The sequence below is a fragment of the Manis javanica genome, chromosome 2 (genome assembly GCF_040802235.1).
Source record: "Manis javanica isolate MJ-LG chromosome 2, MJ_LKY, whole genome shotgun sequence".
NCBI classification, from domain to species: Eukaryota; Metazoa; Chordata; class Mammalia; order Pholidota; family Manidae; genus Manis; species Manis javanica.
The window spans coordinates 143,505,550-143,532,372 of NC_133157.1; the positions used below are offsets into that span (position 1 = coordinate 143,505,550).

The window sequence follows — 26,823 nt, forward strand, 5'->3', positions numbered from 1 at the left end:
ATGTTCCCGCCTGTTTGTTCGGATTTTCGTTTTATGAAAGAGCCTCTCTTTGGGGCCTTTTTGAGAGCTCCTGACCACTCCTGGGCTGCTTGAGCAGCGAGAGCGCATTGGTAGCTTTGTGGTCAGCTAAAACTGTTAGATATTTTTTCCCACTTGAACTGCTAAGTATCAGACCTCTCCAAGGTGTATTTGATCAGAGATTATTTTAATGACTGATTGTTTCAGAGATGCATAAATATTTTCAGCTTAGAACATGGCTGCATAAAATGGGTTTTATGCACAATCCTCATGCCGCCATCTGAGTGGATGCACCTCTGAGTCTCACACATTCTTCAAGCTCTTTGGGTCCAGATCCAGCCCCTTATCCACAATCCCAAAGTCTGGAAAACTCTTTAGGTCAAGTTTTTTAAAAAACTCATTTGATGGCCAAACTTGACCTGAAGCTATTTTTTAGGCTACATTCATTCCACTGAGTATGAATTCAGGCATTTTTCTGCAAAACATGTTTTATGTGATTAAAGGGTTATTCCCCCATGTTCACTGAAGGTAAAGCACCAAATAGTCAATATAGTCATTGCATTAACCTTTAGATAAAAAAAAACAAACTTGAAATAATAATAACACATCTGACCCTAACAGTAGTTGATGAGAGTAAGGATTTGTTGTCCAAGTCCAGCATAAGTACAATAAAAAAATTCACAGATTATTCCCGTCGTCGTGAATTGGTATCTGCATTTGGTGCTGTAAATGATGTCACCTTTGATTCTAGAGTTCTGTGTTAATATTGCACATTTGCCAATCCAGGTTATTTCTAATTTTTCCAATGACTTATAGAGACCACTAAGAATGCCTTTATGATTTCCATATTTTAGGGGAATACCAAAGATTACATGATTTTTGAGAACCCCATGTCATTTCTGGTACTCACTCTTACCTTAAGTATTTAGTCATATGAACACAGGAAATTAAATTGGATGGCTTTCCTCCTATACATCTATCAGATTAGCATTTTCTGAGATAAGATTTATCAGTTTAGTGCAACTTCATGTTACAAAATGAAGCATAAATGTTATCAAAGCGTTTTGTTCAGAATGCAGTCTCTGTAAATTGCTTTTTAAAAAAGTGAGTGGTGAGTCGAATTCTTGCATGACTTTTCTTCCTAAATTAATAGAAATTTTCCCTCACATCTGTGTGACCTCCAATAGAAACATTCTGTAAGTACTTCCTTTGCCCTGAGAACACCCCACTGCGTCAGGGAGATTCACTATAGAGTGACTTCTTTTATTTCACTAGGATGTAGCATGAAGTGAAGCCAGGTTTCTCCTTCTGTGGCCTTGAATGCAGCTGATTTCTCGGCTGTTAAATAGTGACAGAACTGTCCATACCTTCAAGGGGTGTTGTGTGACTCAGATGTAATTTTCATAAAATGCCAAAGCACAAAGAGGCCACTGAGCAAATGGTGGGTGTATGTGTATCTTTGTGTATTTGTAATCACCACTTACATCAGGAAAAATGGTTAAGTCCATCCTCACTTCATCTAAAGAGTTCAGTAGTCAAAATGTAGGACACAGAGAGCTGGAGTCCCAATTTAACTAGGCAGAAACAGAAAACAGGAGGTGTAATCTCATTTGAGCATGTTTTTGGATGAGAATGCAAGAAACTAACTGGTGGTAGAGTATGAGTTAAAATCATAAAGCCTGGGAGCTGAGCTATGGAGTTTTTGTTTTAATTCAAATGCTGGTGTTTCAGTACTGAGTACCTTTAGCAGCTGCTTCCCCAGATGTAGTTTGTTCATTCCAAGGGAAAGCCATCATTACAGGCAAAATTGGAAATGAGTTTATGCTTACAGCTCACTGCCCTTGATCTATCCCTCTGTGTAAGCAAGTAAGTATGGGGCCTCCTTTTATTGACCTCTTACACACTCTTCGGACAGGGTCAAGTCTCCTGCAGTAGAGTATCTCCTCCAAAAGAACACCTGGGCAATATACTTTCCAGTGGGGCTCTGACAGACCCCAGGGAAGCTGCTTGGAGGGCTGAGGGAGCACCAAGTGTTGCCTTCTACTAAGGACATCAGCGTCAGTTCTACAAGTTTTACTTCAGGTTCAGTGAGCTTCAGGTTCATAATGAGGGAAAAAGGAACATTTTCTCCTTCCTGCTCTTCTCCTACATCCTCTTTTGGGCAACAAGCCATCTGAGGAAAGAGAGGGTTGGTTTTCTTTTGAGCAGATAATTCTGCAAATGGGTCAAGCCTAGGTATAAAAAGTCACCAGGGAAGCTTTTCAAGTTTACTGATGTACATCCCACACTGCAGAATAACAAAGGCAGGACCTTGGGGGTGCGGATAGGCATTCTACTTTTCAAGTGCTCAATAATGACCTGGAACATGATGATGGAGGCCATTCTGCTCACCACTGGAGTCCCTGAGATTTACGCAAACCCCTATTCAGCCCCTCACTGTGCCCCTCAGTCATGAGGAGGCTGGAATCCTGCTGCCCAAGGAAGACTGTGCTCTCTGTCCACTGAGTCCTGTGTGGCTCGGGCACATGCTGAAAGGGGGTTGATGAGGTCTCAAGGCAATGAAGCAGACATCTGGAAGAAAGGCTCACATACCACTTGAGAGATCTGCATGTACAATGGAAAAGTAAGCAGAATTGAAAGAAGAAAAACAAAGTTTAGTAATTTCTAGAGACTTCTTTTTGCTTTAGGGATTCTTTATACTTTCTTTCCACGTAATATGTTGGGTCATATGTGGAATTCTGAAATAAAATGTGGACAGGTGTGTGTGTGTAGAAAACTTAACCACTGTGAATCAAGCAACCAGCTGTGCAGATATTATATGATGATGATATTCTATCTCTGTGAATATGGCAAATCAAGAATTTGTGAATCCAACTTGTGAATCAAGACTTTTAGAAAGGACATTAAAAAAATTTTTCACAGGAGAAGAAGTTAAAATTTAGGAAAAAGTAGGCTATCTCTTCCCCTCAGCACCCAACAGCTAGCCACACATACAAAATGAAATTTTAATGGTGCCTGCTATGCCTATTTGAAAATAAATCCTATGTGGTACCCAACAGGGATGCTCAGGTGTCCAAGCCATCAGCAACTCCATTCTCTAATCTGAACATGCTCAAAGGATGGGGGTAAACTTGTACACATTTTTAAAACAATGTAACTGTATGAAATCACCTCTCATTTTCCTGGTCTACACTCATTTATATGTTGACAACAACTGGAAATGTTGAACACAAGTAAAAAGCTTGAGATGTTACTGGGCCAGGTGTATTAAAATAAAATCAAAAAATAGAAATATTAGGTATATACACAACAGCATAAGTGAAACATGATGTGATATAGCATTTCCCAAAGTTACAGTAGAAAAAATTTAGTAAACGAAACCTCCTGTATCCCTTGCTAAAGTGGCTCATCTGAGCCTCCATAGTCACTCATTTTTCCTTCATATCCATGTATAGTCTCACACACATTCTTATTCAATTTAGAAAAGATCTGAATCACAAAAATAGCCCCAAATGTCATTTTTACTTTCTAGAGTACAACTAAAATTAACATTTGATCATTAAAATAATGTTCAAATCATATGAAGCGATAAAGGAAATTCCTATGTTTCTTAAGGCCCTGTAAATTTCTGCAGATTAGAATCTTATTGTTCTTCCAAACTAAATTGTCAAAAGTCTGTATACAGGAAATTGTGGAATTGAAGAGCTGGATTGTTAAAAATATTCCTTCTTAAGGTGGAGCAGTCCCTGAGGCTCTTCTCCTCTTCCTGGGAGGCCTGGGTGAGCCCGGCAGCCGGCGGGGAGGGTCCAGGACGCGCGGAACCCACTGCTCTGCGTGCGCACAAAAGACGCTACGACAGGAAGCAGACCAGACGAGTACTGCGGAGGCGGCTACACACTGGGGGCTCTGGGCATCTTAGTGGAAGGAAAATGCTTGACAGTCTTAAGGTTTTAGGGGGGAGGGGATATCAATGAAATCTGGGAAATATATTTTTAAGCTTCTGACTTCACCTGCAAAATCAAACACGTTGGGTTAGTAATTTCTTAACAAATAAGCCAAAGCATAGAGAAAATACAAAGGTGTGTCATACGCATCTCGTTATTTCGCTTTTGCAAATGAGTTTATTAGTTCTACTATTTGGGATTCATTGAGATGTACCTCTTGCCTTTCATGATGTCATAGAGCTCATCCGGGTCATTAAGATGACCTCTAAACCTTTGAGTTGCATATCGAATTGTAAACGAGAGGCCAATGTGGGTGCCTTTCGAATAGAACTGGTGTTTTCTCAGAAGACTATATCCCGACGTTGGTCTAGTAAAGCCGGACTGCCAGCTGGGAGTCGTCCAAGCCGCAAACCAGTGGGCGTCAGCCTATGAGAAGGGAACACTTTTCCACGTAGAAAGCGCTCTTCCTGAGTATTCCGGCCTCACACCTCGTGCGATCAGCAATCGCTGTTTTTTCCTCTTGAGGGAGGCCGCCATCCCTGCCCATGGCTCAGAGCCCGCCGCCCTAAGGCTGCTGCTGGTACTGCCCTTCCGTGGCCGTGTAGAAATCATCCAGGACGCTCTGCAAGTAATCGAACGTTGGCCTCTCTTCTGCCTTCTCTTTCCAGCACATTTTCATGATGTCATAGAGCTCATCCGGGCAGTTCTCCATGCGGGGCATCCTGTAGCCCTGGGACAGGGCGGTCATCACGTCCGCATTAGTTCTCCCTAAGACAGAGAAAACCACGGCATTTAGAAAGCTGCCTGAGGGTCAGGCACCTCTGTAGTCTGTTTGCACATCCTGTGTCTACTCTATAAAGCTTTCGCAAGACTTGGAGGCTCTTGTGGGCTCAAGACTGTCACCCCAAAAATTCCTATGTTGAAGTCATATCCCCCAGTACCTCAGAATATGACTTTATTTAGAGAAAAAGCCTTTAAAGAGGAAATCAAGGTGAAATGAGACCTGCAGGTGGGCCTTGACCCAATTTGACTGGCGTTTTTATAAAACATTAGGACGCAAAGAGCCGATGGGGATGTGTGGGCAGAGGCAAGGCCGTGTGCAGCTACAGCGAGAAGAGGCGTCTGCAAGCCAAGGAGAGGCTTCAGGAGAAACTGCGCCTGCCTGCACTGTAAGCTTCCAAGACAGTGAGAAAATACATTTCTGTTGTTTCAGCAGCTCAGTCTGGGGTATTTTGTTATGGCGGCCGTAAAAAACTGATACGGAGGCTAAGGAAATTTCTCTAAGCAAATTTTATAAATTTATAAATTAAAAACTATAAATTTTAGTATGAAGGGAATCAAGACAGCATTCAGTTTGCCAAACTGAAAACAGGCAAATGCGATAAGTAGAAGACAAAGTTCTCTTACTGTGAAAAATGGATACTGTGTATTTGTGACAAAATGACAAAAGGGCTTTGGACTTGACTAACAATTTTAACAAACTACTCAGGCCCAATCCTACCCCTTAATCTCAGTCTCCTTTGTAGGATTTTTTTTCAGCTTCTAACTGTAATACATATACAAAAAAAATCATTTCCACATACAGTATCTCATATCAATATCTTTAAAAAGTCAGTTTTTTGCTGTAAGTTGATTTAGAGAATTCAGGATCCTTAAATCAGCTAGACCAATTGATTATGTCCCATCATTAAACTGCCTCAGTCTTCAGTATGGGCCAGAGTCCAAGCTCACCCTGACTCTGGAATGTGTGTATTCTCAACATCCAGTGAGGGAACCAGGGTGCTGCTCACTATTCCCACTGCAAGAAGACTGGTAACAGAGGATGGTTTTTAATACAGTCAAATGTCTCAGAGTCGTTCAGAAGCTGAACTGTTGGTCTTTGATACTGAGCTTAGCTTTAAGGGAAAAGGATCATTTTAATAATATTCTCCTGCATTATTAAAAGGGGACAGAGAAATACACTCATTGAGCAGTTTTAGCAGTACTTAGGCACATCTGTTTTGCCTTTTTTATGGATATGTTATTCTGGAGGGATATGAGCTCCTCTAAAGAGGAGCTGTATTTCCTGCAGACTATATTTTCATGTAGAATATCTGCAATATCTGGTATATAAGGAACTCCATTCATTACAACCAATTTCCTTTCCATAGGCACAGATTTTACCACTAGTGGTCACTTGAAAAATCTAAAAGACAGCGAGAAGCTTTAGGGGAAACATCTCTTACTGGATTTGAGACAGGACCATTTGAATTTATTCTTTAATCAGTATTTTTCAAATTGTGGGTCACCATCCACTTACGATCAAATTAATTTTTTTAGGGAGCTACCAGTATTTTAAAAACATAAATTTTAACAGAATAAAATAGAAAAGATCAGCATGCACTGTGTATAGTGCAAGTTAGTGTGTTTTTGTGAACTTTGTTTTATATATGGAGTGGGTTTCTGTATATATCTTACTATGGGTCATGATCAGTGACCTTTGAACGTCTCTGCCCTTAACTATCCTTTTTTCCTCTAAAGGACACCATGACTGAAGGGCCCTGCCTGGATTTAAACCCCTGAAAGAAGATGAGATAATTTGTCTTGAAAGAGCCTTGGTTTTAAAATTGATTCAAGTGAACTTTATAATCATTAAGATCTCTTGAAAGTTGCTTGCATGGAGAGTTAATTTTGCTCAAGTCTACTTCTGAAACACCAGCTTTAAATATCTGTGTACCTGGAATGTTCTAACTGGAAGACTTCATTTGATTCTCATTGCTGGAAGCCAAGGGCCCAATTGGCAGTACCTTCTTTATTTGGGGTTCTAGTGTTCACAAATCATGTGGCTTCAGCACTGCTTTGGCCCTTGTAACTAGCCAAACTCACTTGAATACATTTTAGGAGAAACATCTGTGTTTACTTTTCCATGGGTGTTGGGTAAAGTTCTGGGATACTCATGGAAGGACTAATATCCAGGACGATAGACATAGCAGCCCACTTGCAAACTCAGTTAGGATTATTTCTTTCATTCTCTTCCTGGAGAACCTCCAGGTGTATAGAAGGTCATAATGTGCCCACAGAAGATCAGCCTTTCTAGGCAATCCCCCCACCGCCAGCCCTTCCTTCACTGGATTTTTTCTTCCTTGTTCTTACATGTTCTCCTGACTCTGAAGAGCTCTCAGCGACGGAGAGACAGTCCATGGGTGCTCCTTCCTGCCTGGGGAATTTGACTTAACAAGAGGAATTAAAAGAAGGAAATCTAATGCCTATCTTTTTATGTACAAGTAAACCAACAAACAAAATAAAGCTATTAAATGACAAGTCTTATGAAAGAAGAAAGAGGGTGGAGAGAGACCCTAGATTAAACCCAATACGTGGTAATGGGTCTGTGGGTAGGTTAAAGAAAGCAAACACCCATCAAGCTGGTGATCTTACAAGGAAGCAATTTCCTCTTCCATCCTTGATTCTTTCAGCAAGCATTTACTGAACACTTACTACAGGTCATGAGCTAGCACTAAGCTCTGAGAGATACAAGGATGACTAAGAGAGTCTTGTCCTCAAATGGCATACAGTCCAATGGGGAAGATGCCTTCAGGAGAGGGAGCTGGATGGGGAACATCTAGAATCGTTAGGAATTAGCAGACTAGAAGTAGGTGAAGAAGCACAGGAAAGAGAAAAATGCAGTACAGCAGAGACTGGAGAAGGAATAGGGGGTTAGCAACAGGAGATGGGAGAGCAGCAGTTGCAGAAACCATGGCCGTCTTGAAAGACAAGAGGCCCTCCATGTGCGTGTGAGGGAGGAGGTGCCAGCCACCAGGAGCTCACAGTCCCCCACCCAATGATACTTCTAAGAGGGCAAGTTATTATTTTTCTGCTTTGCGACGGAGGTGAGCATTCGCAGCAGAATGAGTTTCCTGATTCCGATTTCCACAGAGCGTTTAGGAGTGTAGATATATCTAACAAGAAACAGAAGCTCCGAAGTACAGAGAACAGACTGGTGGTTGACATGGGGGAAGCAGATTGAGGATGGGTGAAATAGGTGAAGAGGATAGAGATACAAATTTTGAACTATAAAATAAATTAGTTATGAGAATGAAAGTCCATCACAGAGAAAATAGTTAATAATATTGTAATAACTTGGCACAGTGACAGATGGTAGCTACACTTATCACAGTGAGCATTTAGTAATGTATGTAACTGTCAAATCACTACATTGTATACCTGAAGCCAATATAATACTGTATAACTCTATTTCAACAAAAAATTTTAACAAGAAACAGCCAGGTAAGACATGATACTTCAGAAAACCTTGTTATTTTCAAATCTCCTTTCTCTTTACAACAGCAAGGCAAATCAAGTCTAACTACAAACATTCCATTTTCTTTAGAAAATTCATATATAAATATTCTTGCTGTTTGCTTTTAACACAATGAAGTAAAGATCTTTTGCCCCATCTCCTTTTTCCCCTTCAATTCATCCAAAAGCAGAAAGAGAACAAGAAACAGAAATTTAAACCCCATCTTTGATGAAACCAAGACACCTGTCAGCCAGAGGCAGAAACTAGTCTGAGCCAAGAAGAGGAATGTGAAACCCGAGTGCCTGCAGGAGAGGGACACCAGCGACAGGAAGGATGGCACATCCCACCAAGCCCTGGGAAGGCACCAGGGAGTTCCCACACATACAAAGGAATGGATGAGGTCAGTGGCCACACACAGGATGGCACCCAGAGCCCGCCTGGCAGGTACCCCAGGTCATGCTGGAGAAACAAGGGAGAGAAGCTCCATGCTCAGCAGTGCCAGGCCCAGGAGGTGGAGGTACAGTGTGGAACAGGAGACTGCGAGTGAGGAGAAAGGCTGAGTGTCAAGGAGTCAGATGCTTCTGACACATACCACCACATGGGTGGACCTTGAGGACATCATGCAAGTGAAGAGTCACAAAAGGACAAATACCATAAGATTCCACTTATAGGAGGTGAAATTCATAGAAACAGAAAGTAAAAGAGAGGTTACTGGGGGCTGGGGGATTGGGGGAAAGGGAATTAGTGTCTAACAGGCACAGAGTTCCAGTTTGGGAAGATGAAAAAGTTCTGGAAACGGATGGTGGTGATGGCTGTACAGCACTGTGAGTGTACTTAATGCCATTGAATCATACACTTGAAAATGGTTAAAAATGGTACATTTTATTCTATTTCTATGTTAGCACAATAAAAAAATACAACAATACCAAAAAAGAGACATGCCCCCTCCCCAGTGCACCTCCAGAACGCTGATGGCCTGGCCAGTGCTCCGCATGCAGGGCCTGGACAATACTCCTCTGAAGGAACTAAATGGTCCCAGAGATCAGAGCTGAAGAGACCGACCCACGAGGGTGCTGACAAGGCAGCCTGGTGGTCCAGAGACCTTTGTTCCCACAAGACGTCTCATCAGAGGAAGGGGGCAAGGCAGGCCTTAGTGCAGTACAGGAGGGCAGAATGACACAGACAGTTGTCATGAGACTCAAGGGCTCACTCCAGGAAGTCCACCATCCTACCCACGAGGGAGTCAGAAAGAGAACAGAAAGTGGAGAGGAGGATCTTTTCAAAGAAGCAACAGACACCAATTTCCCAAAATTGAATGGCTATGAGTTTCCAAATAGAGGGCACAAGTACCCACATGACACAGAAACAACACACGGGGCACCCCAGGCGCACTGCCACGACGTAACAGGGATGAAGAGAGACCCTGGGTTCCTCCACAGGGAAAAGGAGATCTGAGACAGAGGACTGGATTCAGAAGCCATCAGCCTTTGGCCCAGCTGCTTAGGAAGCTGGATTCAGTACAGGATAATTTGTTTAAAATTCTAGGTGAAATATTTGGTGTATGGCATTCATAACATAAGTATATTTGAAAATCGTACTTATCTAGGGATTTCATTTTATTTAGGTCATGAGTCTCAAGAAAATGCCCTATTTGGGAATGCATTCTGTCTTCTAAGTATGAATTAGAAGCGGAATATTAACTTTGATGCCTTAAATTTCTGAGAGAATGAACCCAAAAGTCATGTACAGCAACAATCAGGAAAAACTCTCTTTTCTCATCCGGGGCTCACTTATTAGTGGAAACAGAGAATGCTTTAGGGAAACAATTCCTCATAGCTTTGGGTCTATGGGGGGCAAGATTTTAAAACACAACAAAAAATTGTTGAAATGGACTAACTATAACTGAAGACAAAGGATTTTTCAGATTTTCCAAGAATACGATTAATAGGTGCAAAGCTTTTCTCTAAAAAGTGTATTACGAAAAAGCCTTTTCCTGAATTGTATTTGGTGTGTACAGAAGTTTGTGATATTAGATGTGCCTGCTCAAAATATCTATTTCAATGAGTAGGACTGCCAATGGGAATGACACTCCCACATTATCCTACCACATATTTAGTATTTGATTACTAGAAACCTGATAAGTAACATACACTGACAAAATTGTATATTTCATTCTGATTCCCAAAAGTTTGTTCTGTAGTGGTGATAGCAGTTTTGGCTTCCAGCCAATACATGTATATGATACACCTTTAATTATATATGCATGGATATTCTTAGACTGATCAATCCACCAGAAATTGATAATATTGGTTGCCAATGGGCAGTTGTGTGGCTGAAGAATAGGGGTGGAAGATACACCTTTTACCATGTACCTCTTTGTATCTCTTGAATTTAGAATCACGTGACCAATACTTTTACTCAATAGTAAGTAAAATGTAAAAAACTTCATGTAAGAAATAATAGTATTACTATAATATTTAGAACTATGACTAACAAATACTAGAATAACCAAAATTCCTGTAAGTACATGCCTTTGAGGAACATTAGAAACTTAGGCCAGGGAGGGAAGTTTTCACTAGAAACCTTTTCATACTACCTGATTTTTTAATATTTTTTTAATTAAGGTATCATTGATAAACAATCTTATGAAGGTTTCACATGAGCAACATTGTGGTTACTACATTCACCCATATTATCAAGTCTCCCCCCAACACCCCATTATATTCACTGTCCATCAGCTCATACTACCTGATTTTTTAATGTGCATATATGTTACTTAGACAAGAATTAAAGTATTTAGTAAAAACATAACTTTAGAAAATTAGGAACTTCAGAAATTTATCAAGAAGAAAATATAACTCATTATCTCATTGCCCAAGAATAGTAACATTTTGGTGTATTATACTTTGTTGTCTATTTTTTCCCTTCGTAAAATGTGTTCACTTTATATGCGATCTTACTTCTTTTTTTTTTTTCCCCCTCCTTTCTGGTATTCCCTCTTTATTTTGCAAAGCTAGGTATATGCTTCTCAACAACTTTTAAAACAACATATCCAGAACTTTTCTAGGTAAAGAAAATATTTTCAGAGGATTCAGTTATCAGTGGGGTCTCTCCCATAAACAGTGTTATAACTGTGATGGAAATGGCAGGGTTTGGTTTGACAATTTCTAGGCCACCTGTGAATCAAGTCCTCTGGTAGTTAGAATTGTTTCATTCTGTTCACATCTCCAGATCAGGAATCGGTGCTAGTAGCTGGCATACACCTCTGGTGACTGGAAACCCTCATCAATTCAGAACCCCTGAAGGTATCCCAGCCCCCCAGTCCTTACAAAGACAAGGTAACTGGGAACAGAGGAGTCATTGCTTTATGGTGGGTCCTATTGTATATATGTATGTATATTCTCACCATTTTTCCTACTGGTTCTTTTATATCTTTGATGATTTTTTACCCTCAATATTTTCAAATGTGGGCACTGAGCACAGTGGGTAAAAGAGAGGCTGGGAGCACACAGACCCAGGGTTCAGCAGCAGCTCCGCAGGGAGCCAGTGGCACAGTTCCGGGCAGTCTCCTCCTGAGCCTCAGGGCCTCATCTCGTCATTGTGGAGCTTGTCATACTTATCACACAACATCATTTTGTGAGTTCAGTGTTTATTTGATCAGGTATCAGATTATACATATAATCTGAATATATAATCTTCACGTATGGATATATACATATCTATACAAAGATATGTGCTTGCCGCCCTCAGATATATTTTGAATGAAGGAATGATGGTATAGATTTTAATGGCAGATATCAGGATCGATCACGAAATATTTTCCCCATTTGACAGGAGTGTTATTCATTAACATAAGTGCCTAAAGAGAGTGGCAGTCAGAATATGAAATGCTGGCACAAGAAGGGTTTCATAGGACAGTCACCTCTCTGTGCAGGCACCCCCCAATGCACCCCCTCGGGGGAAGGCTTGCTTCCAAGCCCTCTGGCTTCTCCACAGCTCACCCCCAGTGAGGGTGACCAGAGCACCAAGACCACATCCGCCCAAAGCCTTCCAGAGCTTCCGTCTCACACAGAGCAAAATACTGAGCTCTTCCAGGCCCTCTAGGCTCCCGCATCCACTCCCCACAACACCACGGCCTCCTCCACCACGCTTGCCTCCTGCTTTCTCATCCACAGCATGGACACTAGCTGGAGAGTAAACAGGTGGGTCATTCATTCATCCATCCATTCACTCCGCACTTACTGAGGCCCAAACCAGGTGGGCTCTGGCTCGGAGTCCCCGCTGCTGCCCACATGGTCATGTAAAACTAGCAGCCCTCACCCTCCCACTCACTAACCCCTAAACCATTTCACACACATTCCACAGTGCTCCTCACCATCCTGCCATCTGTGGTCACTTTAGTGCCAGCCTCTCCCACTAAAATATTAGCTCTCAAGGGCAGAAGCTGTGACTGCTGCATTCAGGTGTCTTGAGAGTGCCTGCCGCCCTCAGATATATTTTGAATGAGGGAATGATTTAAACATTAAATTAAGTTAACTTTAAATTCACTTTATCCACTAGTTATGCAAAAAGACAAACATCAATAAGAATGTGCACATTCTTGCACATTCCTGCACAAACCTAGGATAGGAGGGCTGGCAGAATCTGGCTCCAAAGGTGTCCAGTGTTAGGAATTTGGAAATACAGAGTGATGTCCTCACATCTAGTAAAAGATCTAAAGGATCTTTCACTGGTAAACAGAGCTGGTTGTTTCCTGAAGAGATAGACTCCACTTTACACAAACCTCTGTTTCAAAACTAACCAAAAAGTGTCATAAATCCTCATTCCTGTGTCTGTTTCCTCCTCCATCAGGTGCACCGCTTAGAAGGGGCACCTGTGTCTAATATTCTAATTCAGCCTCATATCTGCAACACCTGTGATGGTGCCAGACACATTTTAGGCATTAAGCAGTGGAATTAATTAGCAAAGGAAAAGAATATGCACTCAATCAAATAAGAAGGCAGAGAAGCATCCAAGCATATTTTAGACTACTTTCCACTAAAGACAGTCAAAATCAAGTTCTAGCACAAATGGTTTATTCTTAGCTTTTTTTTTTTTTAATGCCTCATGCCATTTGGCTTTTTTCTCAGATATACCATTTGAATGGAAATAAGAAAGCAAATGGTACCTGGGTAGGGAATTTTCCCATAGGTGACGATTTCATACAGGAGAATTCCAAAGGACCACACATCAGACTTAATAGTGAAACATCCGAAGTTGATGGCCTCTGGAGCTGTCCACTTAATGGGGAATTTGGCACCTAAGGGCAAAGACACATGAATCTTACTTGGTCTCTGAGTTGAATGAAACAAAAATTCACAGGCATGTGACCCTTTCACTTTCCTTCTTTTTCAGAAAATTTTAACTTTATTTTGAACAGGTAACATACACATAGTACAAGATGGAGTGGTACAATATGTTATACTAAAAATGTTTGCATCACTCCTTTATTTTCCTTTTGGAGATTTCCCTTTTAAAAAGCAAAGTTTCTTGAGTACTTCCCAGAGATATCTTCAGTAGCCCACACTGTAAACATAAAAGATCATGTCACAGAATGTAAAAAGCATTTATTCTTAGCTTGTATGTTTATCCCCCAGCCCCAGCCTCTAAAGCATATATCTTTATGTTCAAATGTTCTCTAATGAACCCATACTGTGTTTATATAGAATACATATATCTGCTGATGTGTATATTCTTGTGGATCAATCTCTTTTATGTCCATACCAATGGGAATTTTAGATGCTCCTCCCATGTTTCATGTTTGCATTGATAGGAACAAACATTACTACACTTTTAGGAATTTGGTAGGATGATGGTCTGCCCGGAATGATAGTGATGGAACTAGGCTTCTCCTAAGGAGAAGGTGAGGCTGAGGACACTTAGCCACGTGGTCACATGAGAGGCAGACCCGGCGTCATCATGGGGAACCTACAGGGTCAGCTATCTCATGTGAGCCCCTCACTCGCAGTGGCACACGGGCCTTAACCCTGGAGCAAATCAGACAGCCTGCTGGGAGGGGCGGGGCCTGTACTGCTCAGCCTGGGTTTGAATCTCAGTTCTGCTGTTCCTGGCTTGGTGTGACTCTAGCAAGTCACTTACTGTCCTTGTGCCTAATTGGCGCCTCCATCTGTAACATGAGGAAATAACAGAACCTCTGCAGGTTGCTGTCAAGTTTTAAGTGGCCCATCAGTGTGCGTGACACTGAGTAAACAATAATAAAAGGTAAATATCATTACTGTTGCCCTGAGATGAGTAATTTAATCCAGAACCCCAGCTCCCTGCACTAAGTCACCTGTCTTGCATGAAAACAGTTATTTTTGTGACATTTCAGGCTTGTCAAACTACTTTGAGGCTAGTTGTCCTAGGTTTGAATCCTGGTTTTACCACTTACTATGGGACTTCAGAAGCTGCTGAACCTCCTCCCCATTTCCACATCTATAAGGTGGAGATAACAACAACAATACTACTACTCATTATCTAGGGTTACTGTAAAGACAGATGAGATAATGTACGGAAAGCACTTAGTGCCTGACACATTGCAAATAGTCCATTTTAGCGATTATTTTTTAACTACTTTTCCCCAAACTGTTCTCTGAATGCCTTCTTGCAGAGCATAATTAAGGCCAAAGATGAGTTATAACCTACTTAAGAGAACACAGGTTTGAGGCAGGAGGAGAACCACCTTAAACATGATGGACACAAGAGATGCTAAACAAATCAAAACGAAATTTTCAATCTCTTTGTCACCTTCATAAACCCTGTGGAATCTTCTGGAAACAACACTCATGTAGTTAAAAGGAAATAATCTTCGTTTAACAATTCTTAGGAATGTCAAGAAAGCACTTGGCTCTTTCAGACAAGAGAAGGCACTGCAAAGATTCTCAGCTTTTATGAGCGAGACCATCAGAATGCTCAGATCATAAGCAACGATGAGTCTCCAGCAGGAAAGGCCAGTGCAGCCCCGGACAGGGCCCAGCCACAGAGTGATGTGCCAGGGGCTGGGAGGTTTATGCCCCTCTGACTGCTTTTGGTTCAGGTGCTTAATATGCAAACTGAGGAAGTTAAGGAAGGCATCTTTGTAGCATTTATTTACTTCTCTGTGTGTGTTAACTTCCATGTTTTAATTTGTAATTAAAAGGCCAGAATATAGAATTATTGTTACAAATATTCTCTCTGCAGTTAAGGAAGGAATACTTCATTGGGTGAAAAGCTTTAACATACAAACAAAGAATCTTGATCTTACCAAATCTGTTTGTTTTGCTTTGTTTAACTGAATACAAACGATAGCATTCATAAACTTTATAAAAGTATCATGTGGAGCTAATCAAAGGAATAATTTTTTAAAAACACTTATTAGAACAGAACCACAAAACTATGGTACATTTTGATTATTTTACCAAATGAATTCTTTTTTAATGATTACTATTGTAATTACTTTGTTAAAACATACAAAAATGAAGCTAAACAATAACAGAACACCTGAAGATCATTCAGCCAACATACCTTCTCTTGCTGTGTACTCGTTATCTTCAATTACTCGAGCAAGGCCAAAATCTGCAATTTTGCACATGAATGACTCGGAGACCAAAACATTAGCTGCTCGTAGGTCTCGGTGAATGTAGTTCTTCCTCTCGATGTAGGCCATTCCCTCTGCGATCTGGAAACAGAAAAAGGCTCTTGTTCATAATATTCGGTAGGCTATCATTGTCATTGAGGAAAACCAAAAACATTTTATGAGTTACTGAAATCCTTCCATGTATATTATTCTGATCATTCAAGTTTTAAAAACAGTGGGTCACTCAGCCTCTTCAACCACTGGTGTTGGCAAAACTGTACAGCTACATGCAAGAGAATGAAACTGGGTTTTTGTTTAACCCCATACACAAAAGTAAACTTGAAAAGGATCAAAGACCTGAATCTAAGTCATGAAACCACAAAACTCTTAGAAGACAACATAGGCAAAAATCTCCTGAATATAAACATGAGCAACTTCTTCCTGAATGCCTCTCCTCGAGCAAGGGAAACAAAAACAAAAATGAACACATGGATATGGAGGTTCCTCAAAAAACTAAAAATAGAAATACCATTTGACCCGGGAATCCCACTCCTTGGAATTTACACAAAAATACAAGTTCTGAGATTCAAAAAGACATATGCACCCTTATGTTAATTGCAGCACTATTTACGATAGCCAAGACATGAAGCAACCTAAGTGTCCATCAGTAGATGAAGGGATAAAGAAGATGTGGTACATACACACAACAGAATACTATTCAGCCATAAGAAACAAATCCTACCATTTGCAACAACATGGATGGAGCTGGAGGAAATTATGCTCAGTGAAATAAGCCAGGCAGAGAAAGACAAGTACCAAATGATTTCCCTCATTTGTGGAGTATAACAATGAAGCAAAACAGCAGCAGATTCACAGTCTCCAAAAAGGGACTAATGGTTACCAAAGGCGAGGGGTGTGGGAGGGCAGTTGGGGAGGAAGGGAGAAGGGGATTGAGGGCTATTATGTTTAGTACACATGGTGTTGGGGGTCACAGGGAAGACAGTGTAGCACAGAGAAGGCAAATAGTGCATCTGTGGCATCTTACTGCACTGATGGACAATGACTGCAATGGGATTTGGGGGGAGTCGATAATATGGGTGTATGTAGTAACTACATTGTTTTTTCATGTGAAACCTTCATAAGAGTATGTATCAATAATGCATTAATAACAAAAAAGAAAAAGAAAAAAAGAAAAACAGTGCTTCACTTACAATTGCCATTTTGAGTCCTCTCTAAAATACCTGCACCCCAAATCTTCAACATGGTAATCACATCTCATCACAATATTTTAAATAGCTACATGTCTCAACATTTTCTAACATGTGGAGAATCTTCTTCAGACCCCACTAAGTTCTTGCACATAGATGTACAAATGTTATTACCTCAGTTTTTCAAGTGAAAAAATAGAGCTGGAGAAAGTGACATGCTAGCACAAATAAACTATTGTGGAATTGAGAACAGAAGGTCCTTGGTCTGCAGCATCTTTACTGGCAGGCTAGTCAACAGCCCATGGAGTCAGTTCCCCAGGTTCTCTCTGTACAGTCCCTCCAGGATGACCAGAAAGATTCACTGTCACAACAAAGCATGACAGCAGGAAAGAAAGATTTAAACAAAACAATAAGATGGGGGAGGTGAGACCACTACTCATTGCTTACTTGAAAATCAGTAGGTCTATAAGGAAATCAGAACCTGACTTTTAAGGAAAGTATCACTGAATTATAAAAATAAAGACCTGGAAGGAAGGAAGGAACCAAGTAGCTGTATCTGGTGAGCAGTAAGAGGAAGAACCCTGATTAGGATCATGTCACACAGGAAGGGATGCATTCTGCCGGACTCAACTGTGAAGGCCGGAGGCTCAGCCTGGAGGACCTGCTGACCCCTTCATCCACAGCAGCCTGCCTCAGTATTGCTAGTTCCAACTCTGGTTCCAGCCAGGCTGTGTTGCTTAGCAAAGCTTCAGCTTCTTATTACTGGATATGCTTCTCCCCAGCCTCTTCCTGGAAAGTCTTTCCTTTCTTGGCCAATCCCTGGGATCGCCTTCTGCCCAGAGGGCCTTCCCTGAACTCCTCTTGGATAATTTCTCTTCAGTCTAAGCCAGGCCTTAATGTCAGTCTGTACAAAAACCATTTGCACCTGCTGATCATAGCCTTGTCATTTTCATACTGTTTAAAGTACTTATTGTTGTCATGCCATCCAGACACCTCCAGAGCAAAAGCCACACCTTATCTTTTCTGTTCTAACTTGTACCTACTGGAACCTTCAAACTTGTCACCAAACCTCGTCTCAGAGCCACAGGAAGTTCTTTGGATATGTGCTGGGTTTTGTATACTACCAGAATACTATGTCATTGGCACACTGGAATTTGGCAGATAGTATTTCTGAGGTCACAAATCCTGGCATATAATATCAGTGCACTAGGCCAGTCAAGTCCGGTGAGCCCAGCAGTTTGCATCTGACACCAAGGAATGCCATCTTGAACAGAGAAAATCATAGATCAGAAAGAACAGAGGAGGTCATATTTTTTTCTTTAGTAGAAATGACAATATAACAATATACAACTGCTCTAATAACACGCGTGGCACTCGAGCAGTACAGGTAAAGTGGGCAAGACCCAGGCTGTGGGAGCCCAGCTAGGTGAACTGGGAGTCCACTTCCTGCCAGACAGCTTGATCAACCCTCATTCACGTAATAGCTTCTGCATACCTCGGCTGGAATACGTTAATCCTTCGTGTAAATCCAACCAGATTACTCCTTGCTTAAAGCTAGCCTCAGGACAAGGTCTGAACCCCTTAACTGCGGCCAGGCCCCTGTGTGACCTGGCCCCTGCTGATCCCGCCCCCTCATCCTGACCATCTTGCCTCCTGTGCCCTGACTTCCACAGTGCCTCCGCTTAGACCATTCGCTCCCTCTCCCTTCTGCCCGGCCCATTCATTCTGCAGGTCTCAGCTGAGATGTCATTCCTCTAAGAAGCCTTGCCTGACCCTCCTTCTCCTCTAATGAGTGCTGGCCCCAGGACTGCCTGCTCCTCACCTGTTCACCCTTAGGGCAGGTACAGGGTATATACACTTCTGTTCCTGAGCATATGTGACGTTCCAATAATTATACACAAACCAGGTCAAGAACCCGAGAAAGTCCAAGTTGGCTGCAATCTCCTTTAGGCCTGAACTTGCAGTTGATAGCAGCAATTAGGAACCTGTGCGGGACACCCCCTGAGAACACTGATGGACCCACACAACGTGTGCTGGTGGCATGGGCGGAGCCTTTAAGACATGACACTGAGGACCCATATCTCTCACTCTTTAATGATGAGCTCATTAAGAAAAGCCTTCTGGGAACTTGTTGGTAAGGCTTTTATCACACCTACCCCAGTTCTGCATTTATACAAATCCAAAGGCATTTTTTAAGATGATTCTTTGAAATAATAACAGACTTGCAAAAAGCCCAGGTTATTTTGGTTTCTTTTCCATGTTGGAACGCTTTAAGTAGCTCATATTCCAAACAATAATAATAGTATTCACCAAGACTGAGACTTGAAACAGTAGCATTACCAAGTTGAATAAATAATAGATATGGGCAAAAAACAAAAGCTTTCAGATGTGACTTGTTTCTGAGTTCAAAAAAGACTATAACTCTCTTCTTAAATAAAAATTCTTTCCCTGGTCTATATGTGTTGTTCTTTTTTTTTTTTTTAACCTTAATCTCTTTTTGTTGTTGTATTTACTTTGGCTAAAGTAAATCCTGCTCTATTTTGCAACAGCAGGAAGAAATCAGAGACTCTTTTGGCTAATGGAATCTAGGATGGACTTTTTTCTCATGGAATACTTTCTTCCTCCCCCTGGCCACTTAATCTAACAGTTTTCACCACTACAGAAAAAGCTGCCATATAACTATGTCACACCAAGGCTCCCTGTCCATGGGGCCCCATGGAGAGGAGCACTCAACCCCCATTTCCTACTGCTCCCTTGTTATGCAGAAAGGCTGACTAGTGAAGGGGTTATATGGCTTTGCTGGGGACTGCTGAGCAAAGAGTTTGGTCCAGGAGATGTTCTGTGCCTGCAGGTATTTTACTGTGATGATGATGATAGGTAGGTAGGCAGATATATAAATGGATAGATAGGCAGATGAAAGGATAGACAAATAAATTGATAGACAGATATTAACAACCATTATTTCTTCCACCACTAACTGAGCACTTATGTACCAAACACCATTTCACATCCTTTACACCCAATTCATGTTTCATCTGAAAAACAAATCTACTAGTGAGTTTTATTTCCCTTGTACAGATGCAAATGAGGCTCAGAAAAGTACGAGAATCTGCTGAACGCCACAGGGGGAGAGAGCCAGGATCCACACCCAGGTTTGTCTGGCCTCAGTGTCCATACTCTCAACACCACATTCCATAATGTCACATCAGCAAGACAGCTCAGTGTTGGGTGATAACTAGATGCTTCTGGGACTCAAATTTTTCATCAGGAGAATACTTTTTACTGAGAAAAGAGAAAAATACTATTGAGATTTCCTCCTGGAATTTGTTGTTGTTAAGCCCAAATTTCACCCCTCAGAAACAGTATCACAAGCTGTCCCCAGGTAGAGTTCAGAATGTCCACCTCAGGAAGTACATACCAGCTTAGTCTGGCTTGTCTCTGTCTACAACAGTGTTTTTCAATCTTTTCTCATCATTATTTCCTAAGGAGAAAAGTTTAATTAAAATGCTAGATTTAAATTAAAGTTAGCTTTAACAGGAGGAATTAAATACAAAGATAAAAGATTTCATCAGATAAGTCTGAGCTTTGGAGGGCCACAGACTATTGTAATATCTAAGATATTTTCACTGCCTTGGGGTGATCTTGCCCTGATTTTGAAGGCTTCATCTAAAAGATACTGAATGGAACAAAGAAGGTTTAATGCCAGTTTGCCGCTGGATTAAGAAGAGGGATATAAGATGGATGATGACATCTTCTTGGCTTGGATGAGGTTAACACTGTCAGAATGAAAGCAATGGGGCTAAAATCGAACAGGAAAATGTTTTTTCATCTAACTACCCCTTTAAGTTGACAAAAAGCACTAACTTCTTTGGGGACTTTGATGGGCTGAATGGAAATTAGTGCAAGGGTTGAAAGTGAATTTAATTTCCCATCTGTGCATTCAGTGGTTAAATCAACTTCTAACCCTTACATCATTATTTCTAACTCTGGCTATGTACATGGGAGCCTTTAAACAATACCACTACCCAGGCCTCACCCTAAACCAATTAAACCTGAAACTATAGGACGGGGCCCTCCCGAGTGATTCTAAAGCGCAGTCCAGGTGGGAACCGCTCCAGGCCCCTGCAACACTAAGTGGGGTCCTCGGACCAGGAGCAGCCTTGGCATCATCTGGGAGCTTGTTAGAAGCAGGCATTTTGGACTCTGACCCTGACTTATTCAATCAGATTAAATTTTAATAAGACTCCAGGTGATTTGCATGCACGTTAAAGTTAGAGAAGCACTGCACTAGATCATACACTTTTAAGCTATTCTAGAATTTAAAGTTCTAGATAGATTGGAACAAAATCTCGGTCTTGGCACATTGCCTACAAGTACCTCACGGTGGATTATTGTCCTCAGAACACTTGAGAAAGGAGGTCGCAGTGCAGCTCAGCTTGGAACATGTGTCTTGAGCTTCTGTTTTTCTAATAACTTTGGAAAAAGGACTTGTTTGGCCTCACAGCTGGTGGACAGGGGACGTTGGCATGATTCCCTTTGTATCACAGCTCAGGGCTGGGCCATTACTTAGAGGGCTTGGGAAACTGGTTTAATCTTTAGATTTTAAATCACATGGAAAGATTCCTTTATCTTGGGCTGTGCCAGCTTCATCGTGCCAGGCCTGGTGACATACAAATGAGAAACCTCAGCTTCCCAAGCCACCTGACACTAAGAAATGGCCAAGAATGCCTCTTACCTTCACTTACTAATTCTTGTCTCTGTGTTAGAAAGTATGTATGTGATGCTACTGGAAATGTGAAATAAAAAACACCACATTCCCTAAAATGAGAAGAACCATGTCAGACAGCAAATGTTGGTGATGTTTTTGTATCCCTGATGTAGAACTAACTGAAGTGTAGATGTGATCTGCAATTCTCAGGTTCTTCAGCTCTAATGGCATGGCAAACACACATTTCTTAGTTCCTCTTTTTGTGCCTTTAGTGGAAATACATGATGATGACATTTTCTCCCTTTGATGGTCATGTGTGTGTGTGCACTGCTGTCCTGGGTGAACAGAGAGGAACTATTAAGTTAGAGAGTGAATCACTGGGATCCTAACCTGAGTCAGAAACCCAGACAGGTTCTGGTGAAATTCCAGGCATCTAGTACCTAGTGAAAGTTGTAGGCATAGAAAGGCAATCAGAAATGAGTTTCCTGAGTTAGAGAGCGGTCTTATCTTGTTGGGTGATAAATAAACAGACTTCCCCATCTCATACAATGCAAGTTTTTCAGAGAAGACTTTCAAATGTGCTGTGAGTGAAAAAGGAACTGGCTACCAGGTATCAGCCAATCAGATTCCTGCAGGTTGGAGAACTGAAGGGGCTACCAACACATGTGCCACCAAAGAGAAGGAAGGCCTCAGGGAACATCTAACCCTAAATGTGCAGGCCTGCTCTCCTGCTGCTGGGGTGGTAGGAAGCCTCAGCTGCCCTGACAGAGGCCCCCTCCAGGCCCCATGGCCAACTCCCTCCAGGGGGACGTGACCCAGCAATCTTGGGTGGTGGAAGAGCTGGGTCAGGGATGGATTTCAGACCCTCATCAGCATCTCAGAGGGCCGTCATGGACACACACTCCACATGGCAGTGTTGCCAGCATCTGTCTATTTGTCAGTATATCCATATCTGTGTATGTGATTTTACACACACACACAGTACAGATAGAACACACATCCATCAAACACTAGAGCCTCTGCTCCCTCTGCTCACCGTCCCCTCCGTGCACACACTATATGCTTATGGATGTGCACACTTATGATGGGCAGCATGGGGCAGAACACAAAATCTAGAGTCTCATTTACTTTGCAAATAAATGTTTTTCCAGGTACAAAATAAGAACGTTAGATCAGCCCGAAGTCTTCAGAAGCATTTGAGTTCAGCTGACTTGTTCAAACTCCCTCTCCAACATCAGTGCTTAAATGTCAAGTCTGTGTTCCTACTCCCCAGATGAGGAGTAGACATGAGCAGTCTCAGCAGACCTCTTCACACACCCTGGCCTTGACTGCTCCAAGGACACAGGTCCCTCCTTCTCAACGATCTGTAGCTTTGCGTCACCAAATACATTTACTGAGAAGTGTGTTGACAGGGACCGACTGGGGCCTTGCAGTACCGTTATATTGGGGTAGGAAATACCTAACAATTATGACACTGAGTAAGTATCAGATGGGCTTAGTCTACGTGGAATACAACTCTGGAGAAAAAAAAGTCTCAAACATGTTCTTAGAAAGAAAGCTGAGCTCAAATAATCTCTCTTGCGGGTGACCTTTGTTGCTAGCGATGACTGTAAAGGTCACTCATCTTCTGCTGTTTTTCTTAGAAGCCCCACCAGAAAGCTGCCAGCCTCCCATCCCACACAGCAGGCCCTGGCTTCCAGCAGGCTCTCAGGCTGAGGGCCACCAGCAGGCTCCCTGGGCACGGGCTCTAGGAATGGTTTGCTCAGCACACATACTGGGCTGGTTTCACACATACTGGGCAGTGTTTGAGTGATGCTTTGGACAAGTACCGAAATGTCTGTGCAGATGGCCTTGTCCTGGAAGCCTTGCTTTAGCACATGTGTGTTCATCCTAATCACTGTCACTCTTCTGAGAAACTGGCAAATAACAGACTGTCTTGTGTAGTTTGTTATTTTTTTTATTTTAATGAGAAGAAACCCACATTTGAGTCAGATGATGGGGAAAATGAAGGAATGACAGGAATGTAGTCAAGGGACCCGATGTGATCTCTCAAGCAAAGCGAAAATCTACCCCAGGAAATTCCAGCTGAACTGAGAAACTGGAACTGAAAACACAGCCGGTCGTAGAATTGGCTGGTTGGAAAACATTTGTCATCTACACAAACAGTGAGAGAAATTGAACAAGAAACCTGCCAAAAGGTAGGAAAGAATGAAAATCTTTTTTGTTGCTTTACCTATTCTATTAGGTGTTACCTACTTCACTCTTTAGATATGTATTTTCTTCCTACACCTGGGAAAAATAGAATTCAAATCATTGTTTAAAAAAGCCCTAGGAAGCTTGTGAAATAACAATAACGACAGTGTTAGTAAGTTGGAGTGGAACAAAAGAGTACCAATGCGGTAGAACTGACAGTGCCTCTCTTGGGTTCTCAAGTCCCCCTGAAGAGTCTTCATAACAGGGAGTCCCTAGAATCAGTCCCAAACCGAGCTAAAAACACCATTTAGTGACAACAGAAAACAGAATATAAACAGGGAGTCTGCAAAACAGGGAGTACAGCATTTGTTTGATAACACTTCCCAGTTTTTATACAAACACTTTCCTATCCTTCGTACTAGAGCCCTATACTCTTTAATCCATAATTTGGATAGCAGAGGGATGGAATAGAAAGCTATGTTTTGGGGTCAAAATTTCTTAGAAATTTTCTTTACCTTTATTTGGTTATTATAATATTCTTCTTTCCAAGCAGAGCTAAGAAATCACTAATCTATTACTTTGATAATGGTGGTATGATGTATTGGCTACTTTCTCTGACCAGGTACCTTGCTAGGCATTTATAACCCTTCAAACAAGCTTGTAAAATAGACAATATTCATAGTAAAGATGAGGAAACAGACCTGGAGAAGGTAAAATTTTTCCTGGATAGATTTAGATTTGAATTTAAGTCTGGGTGGTCCCACCACCTGTGCTCTTAACCGTTCATCCATACTGGCTTCTTCCTTTACAAACTGGTACAAACAGTGGGATGCTCACACTGCTGACAGTAGGTCAAAGGAGGGAAAAGAGAAACAAGAAAAATAGAAAATTTGGAAAGTGGCCATCTTAAATTTGCACTCTTTCAGACTACCGTCATGGTGCAAAGATGAGGGCGGCGTTTGGCATATACAAACTAGGGGCTGATGGGGTTCCTGTGGACTGTTCAAAATTTAATAAACCTAACAGCATGCCAAGGACCCACAATGCCTCAGGGAGACATGATTTCCAGAGAGCAGCTTCAGTCAATAACTGTATTTAGATCAGTAAGTTTCCATGAAAGACATCCACCTTCTTTAACAAAAAAGGAGGGACTACTTACCAAGTAATTCCCAAAGATTTTCTCTTGCAAAAAACCTGTTGGACCACTTCATATCCATTAGGATAGCTGTTATAACAACCAATGGACCTGTTGGGCTCTGTTGGTGGAGATGTAAAATGGTGTAACCGCTATGGAAGATAGACGGGTGTTCCTCAAAAAATTAAACATGGAATTACCATATGATCCATCAATTTCACTTCTGAGTATACACCCAAAAGAACTGAAAACAGGTATTTGTACAATATCTAACAGATATTAGTACACCCCTGTTCATAGCAGAAGTACTCATAATAGCCAAAAGGTGGAAGCTATTATGTCCCCACTTCTACACCGATTTTGCTGTTACTGCGATGACCTAAAGTGTTCATTAATGGCTGAATGAATAAGCAAAATGTAATGTAAATATACATAGTGACATGCTACAACATGGGTGAACCTTGAGGACATTGTGCTAAGTGAAATAAGTCACAAAAGGGCAAATACTATATGATCCCCTCATATGAAGTACTTAGAGTCAAAATCCAAGGACAGGAAGACTGGTGGCTGCAGAAGGTCGGTGGAAGAATGGAGAGTTGTTTAGTAGGCACAGTTTTAGTTTTGCAAGATGAAAAAAAGTTCTGGAGGTGGATGGTGGTGATGGTCGCACAACGTGAACATCCTTAATGCCACTAATTGTGGGCCTAAAAATGGTTAAAATAGTAAACTTTATGTTTTGTGTGTGTTACCACACTGGAAGCTTCCAGCTGTAGGAAAGCAGGAGCAGAACCTGGCAACGGTTTCCTGATGTGGGGAGAGCAGCCAGCCCTCACCCGCCACCAGCCATCACCCGCAGCCGTGTGGCTTTCACCAGCGAAAGGCGTAGGCAGCCCAGGGCGTGCTGGAGTGGGGCACTGGGCCCACCCGGGCAGGACCCAGCCCCCTGGGAGGCGGCCAAAGCTCCTCCCAGATCACTTCCTCCCCTAGGCTGCTCCTCAGTCCGACCTCATATAAACTGGGCTATGATGTGAATATACACCTAGGGACTAGCAGGAGGTAGAGAGGCTCCCAATGATGCCTCAGAAGAGAGTCAGACAGTTGTGACTATGGAGCAGAGAATTTAAAATTTTTAAATGAGCAATTTGGGTTTATGTAAAAGTTGTTTCTTCTCAAAGCCTCAAGTTTTCCATTTTGCAAAATGGTGATAATTGTATCAACCTAGTAGTGTCTAGATGAGATTGAAAAGGAGAATGGAAGAATGCTCAGTGCAAGACAGCTATTAATTATTACTATCATTAAGAGTACACTATTATTAATAACAGGACCAAAGCCCGGATTTGGGTCATCATAGTGAAATGGTCTTTTAGAGCCACAGAGCAACTGACAGGAAGCTGCCCACGGGCACACAAGCACAGCCTCTGGCATGTGGCTGGCAGCCCCGGGCTTTGCTATGTCCCTTTTGCTGAGTGGCTGCTGTCAACCTCCGGAGGAGCTCATGTTGGCCTCTGCTTCCACTCAGTGTGACTTCACACCAACTGCCTCAGGGCATAGAGGGATGATCTGCTAATGATCCCATGCCCTTACCCTCCCATTCATGAAAAAGACTTGCCACTTCTGCTCGCCCAGGACATGGCAGTGAGTAAAGGACACCTGGGGACTGGAACTCTCCTTTGCTTACTGTCCCCACTTCTACACCGATTTTGCTGTTACTGCGATGACCTAAATGAACTACTCCTTGGTCTGCTGA

General features: G+C 41.9%; 1 protein-coding gene across 2 annotated transcripts in view; it reads right to left on the reverse strand.

The window, feature by feature from the left end:
* Positions 1-184: 184 nt before the first annotated feature.
* The window catches only part of LYN (LYN proto-oncogene, Src family tyrosine kinase), a 120,547-nt gene continuing 93,908 nt past the window's right edge, over positions 185-26,823 (reverse strand). For both annotated transcript variants that reach the window (XM_073229536.1, XM_073229535.1), the window contains exons 11-13: positions 15,781-15,934; positions 13,406-13,537; positions 185-4,730 (exon numbers count right to left, since the gene is read on the reverse strand). In XM_073229536.1, coding sequence (XP_073085637.1) covers positions 4,528-4,730; positions 13,406-13,537; positions 15,781-15,934 — 489 coding nt within the window. In that variant the 3' untranslated portion in view covers positions 185-4,527. The remainder of the gene's footprint in view (positions 4,731-13,405; positions 13,538-15,780; positions 15,935-26,823) is intronic.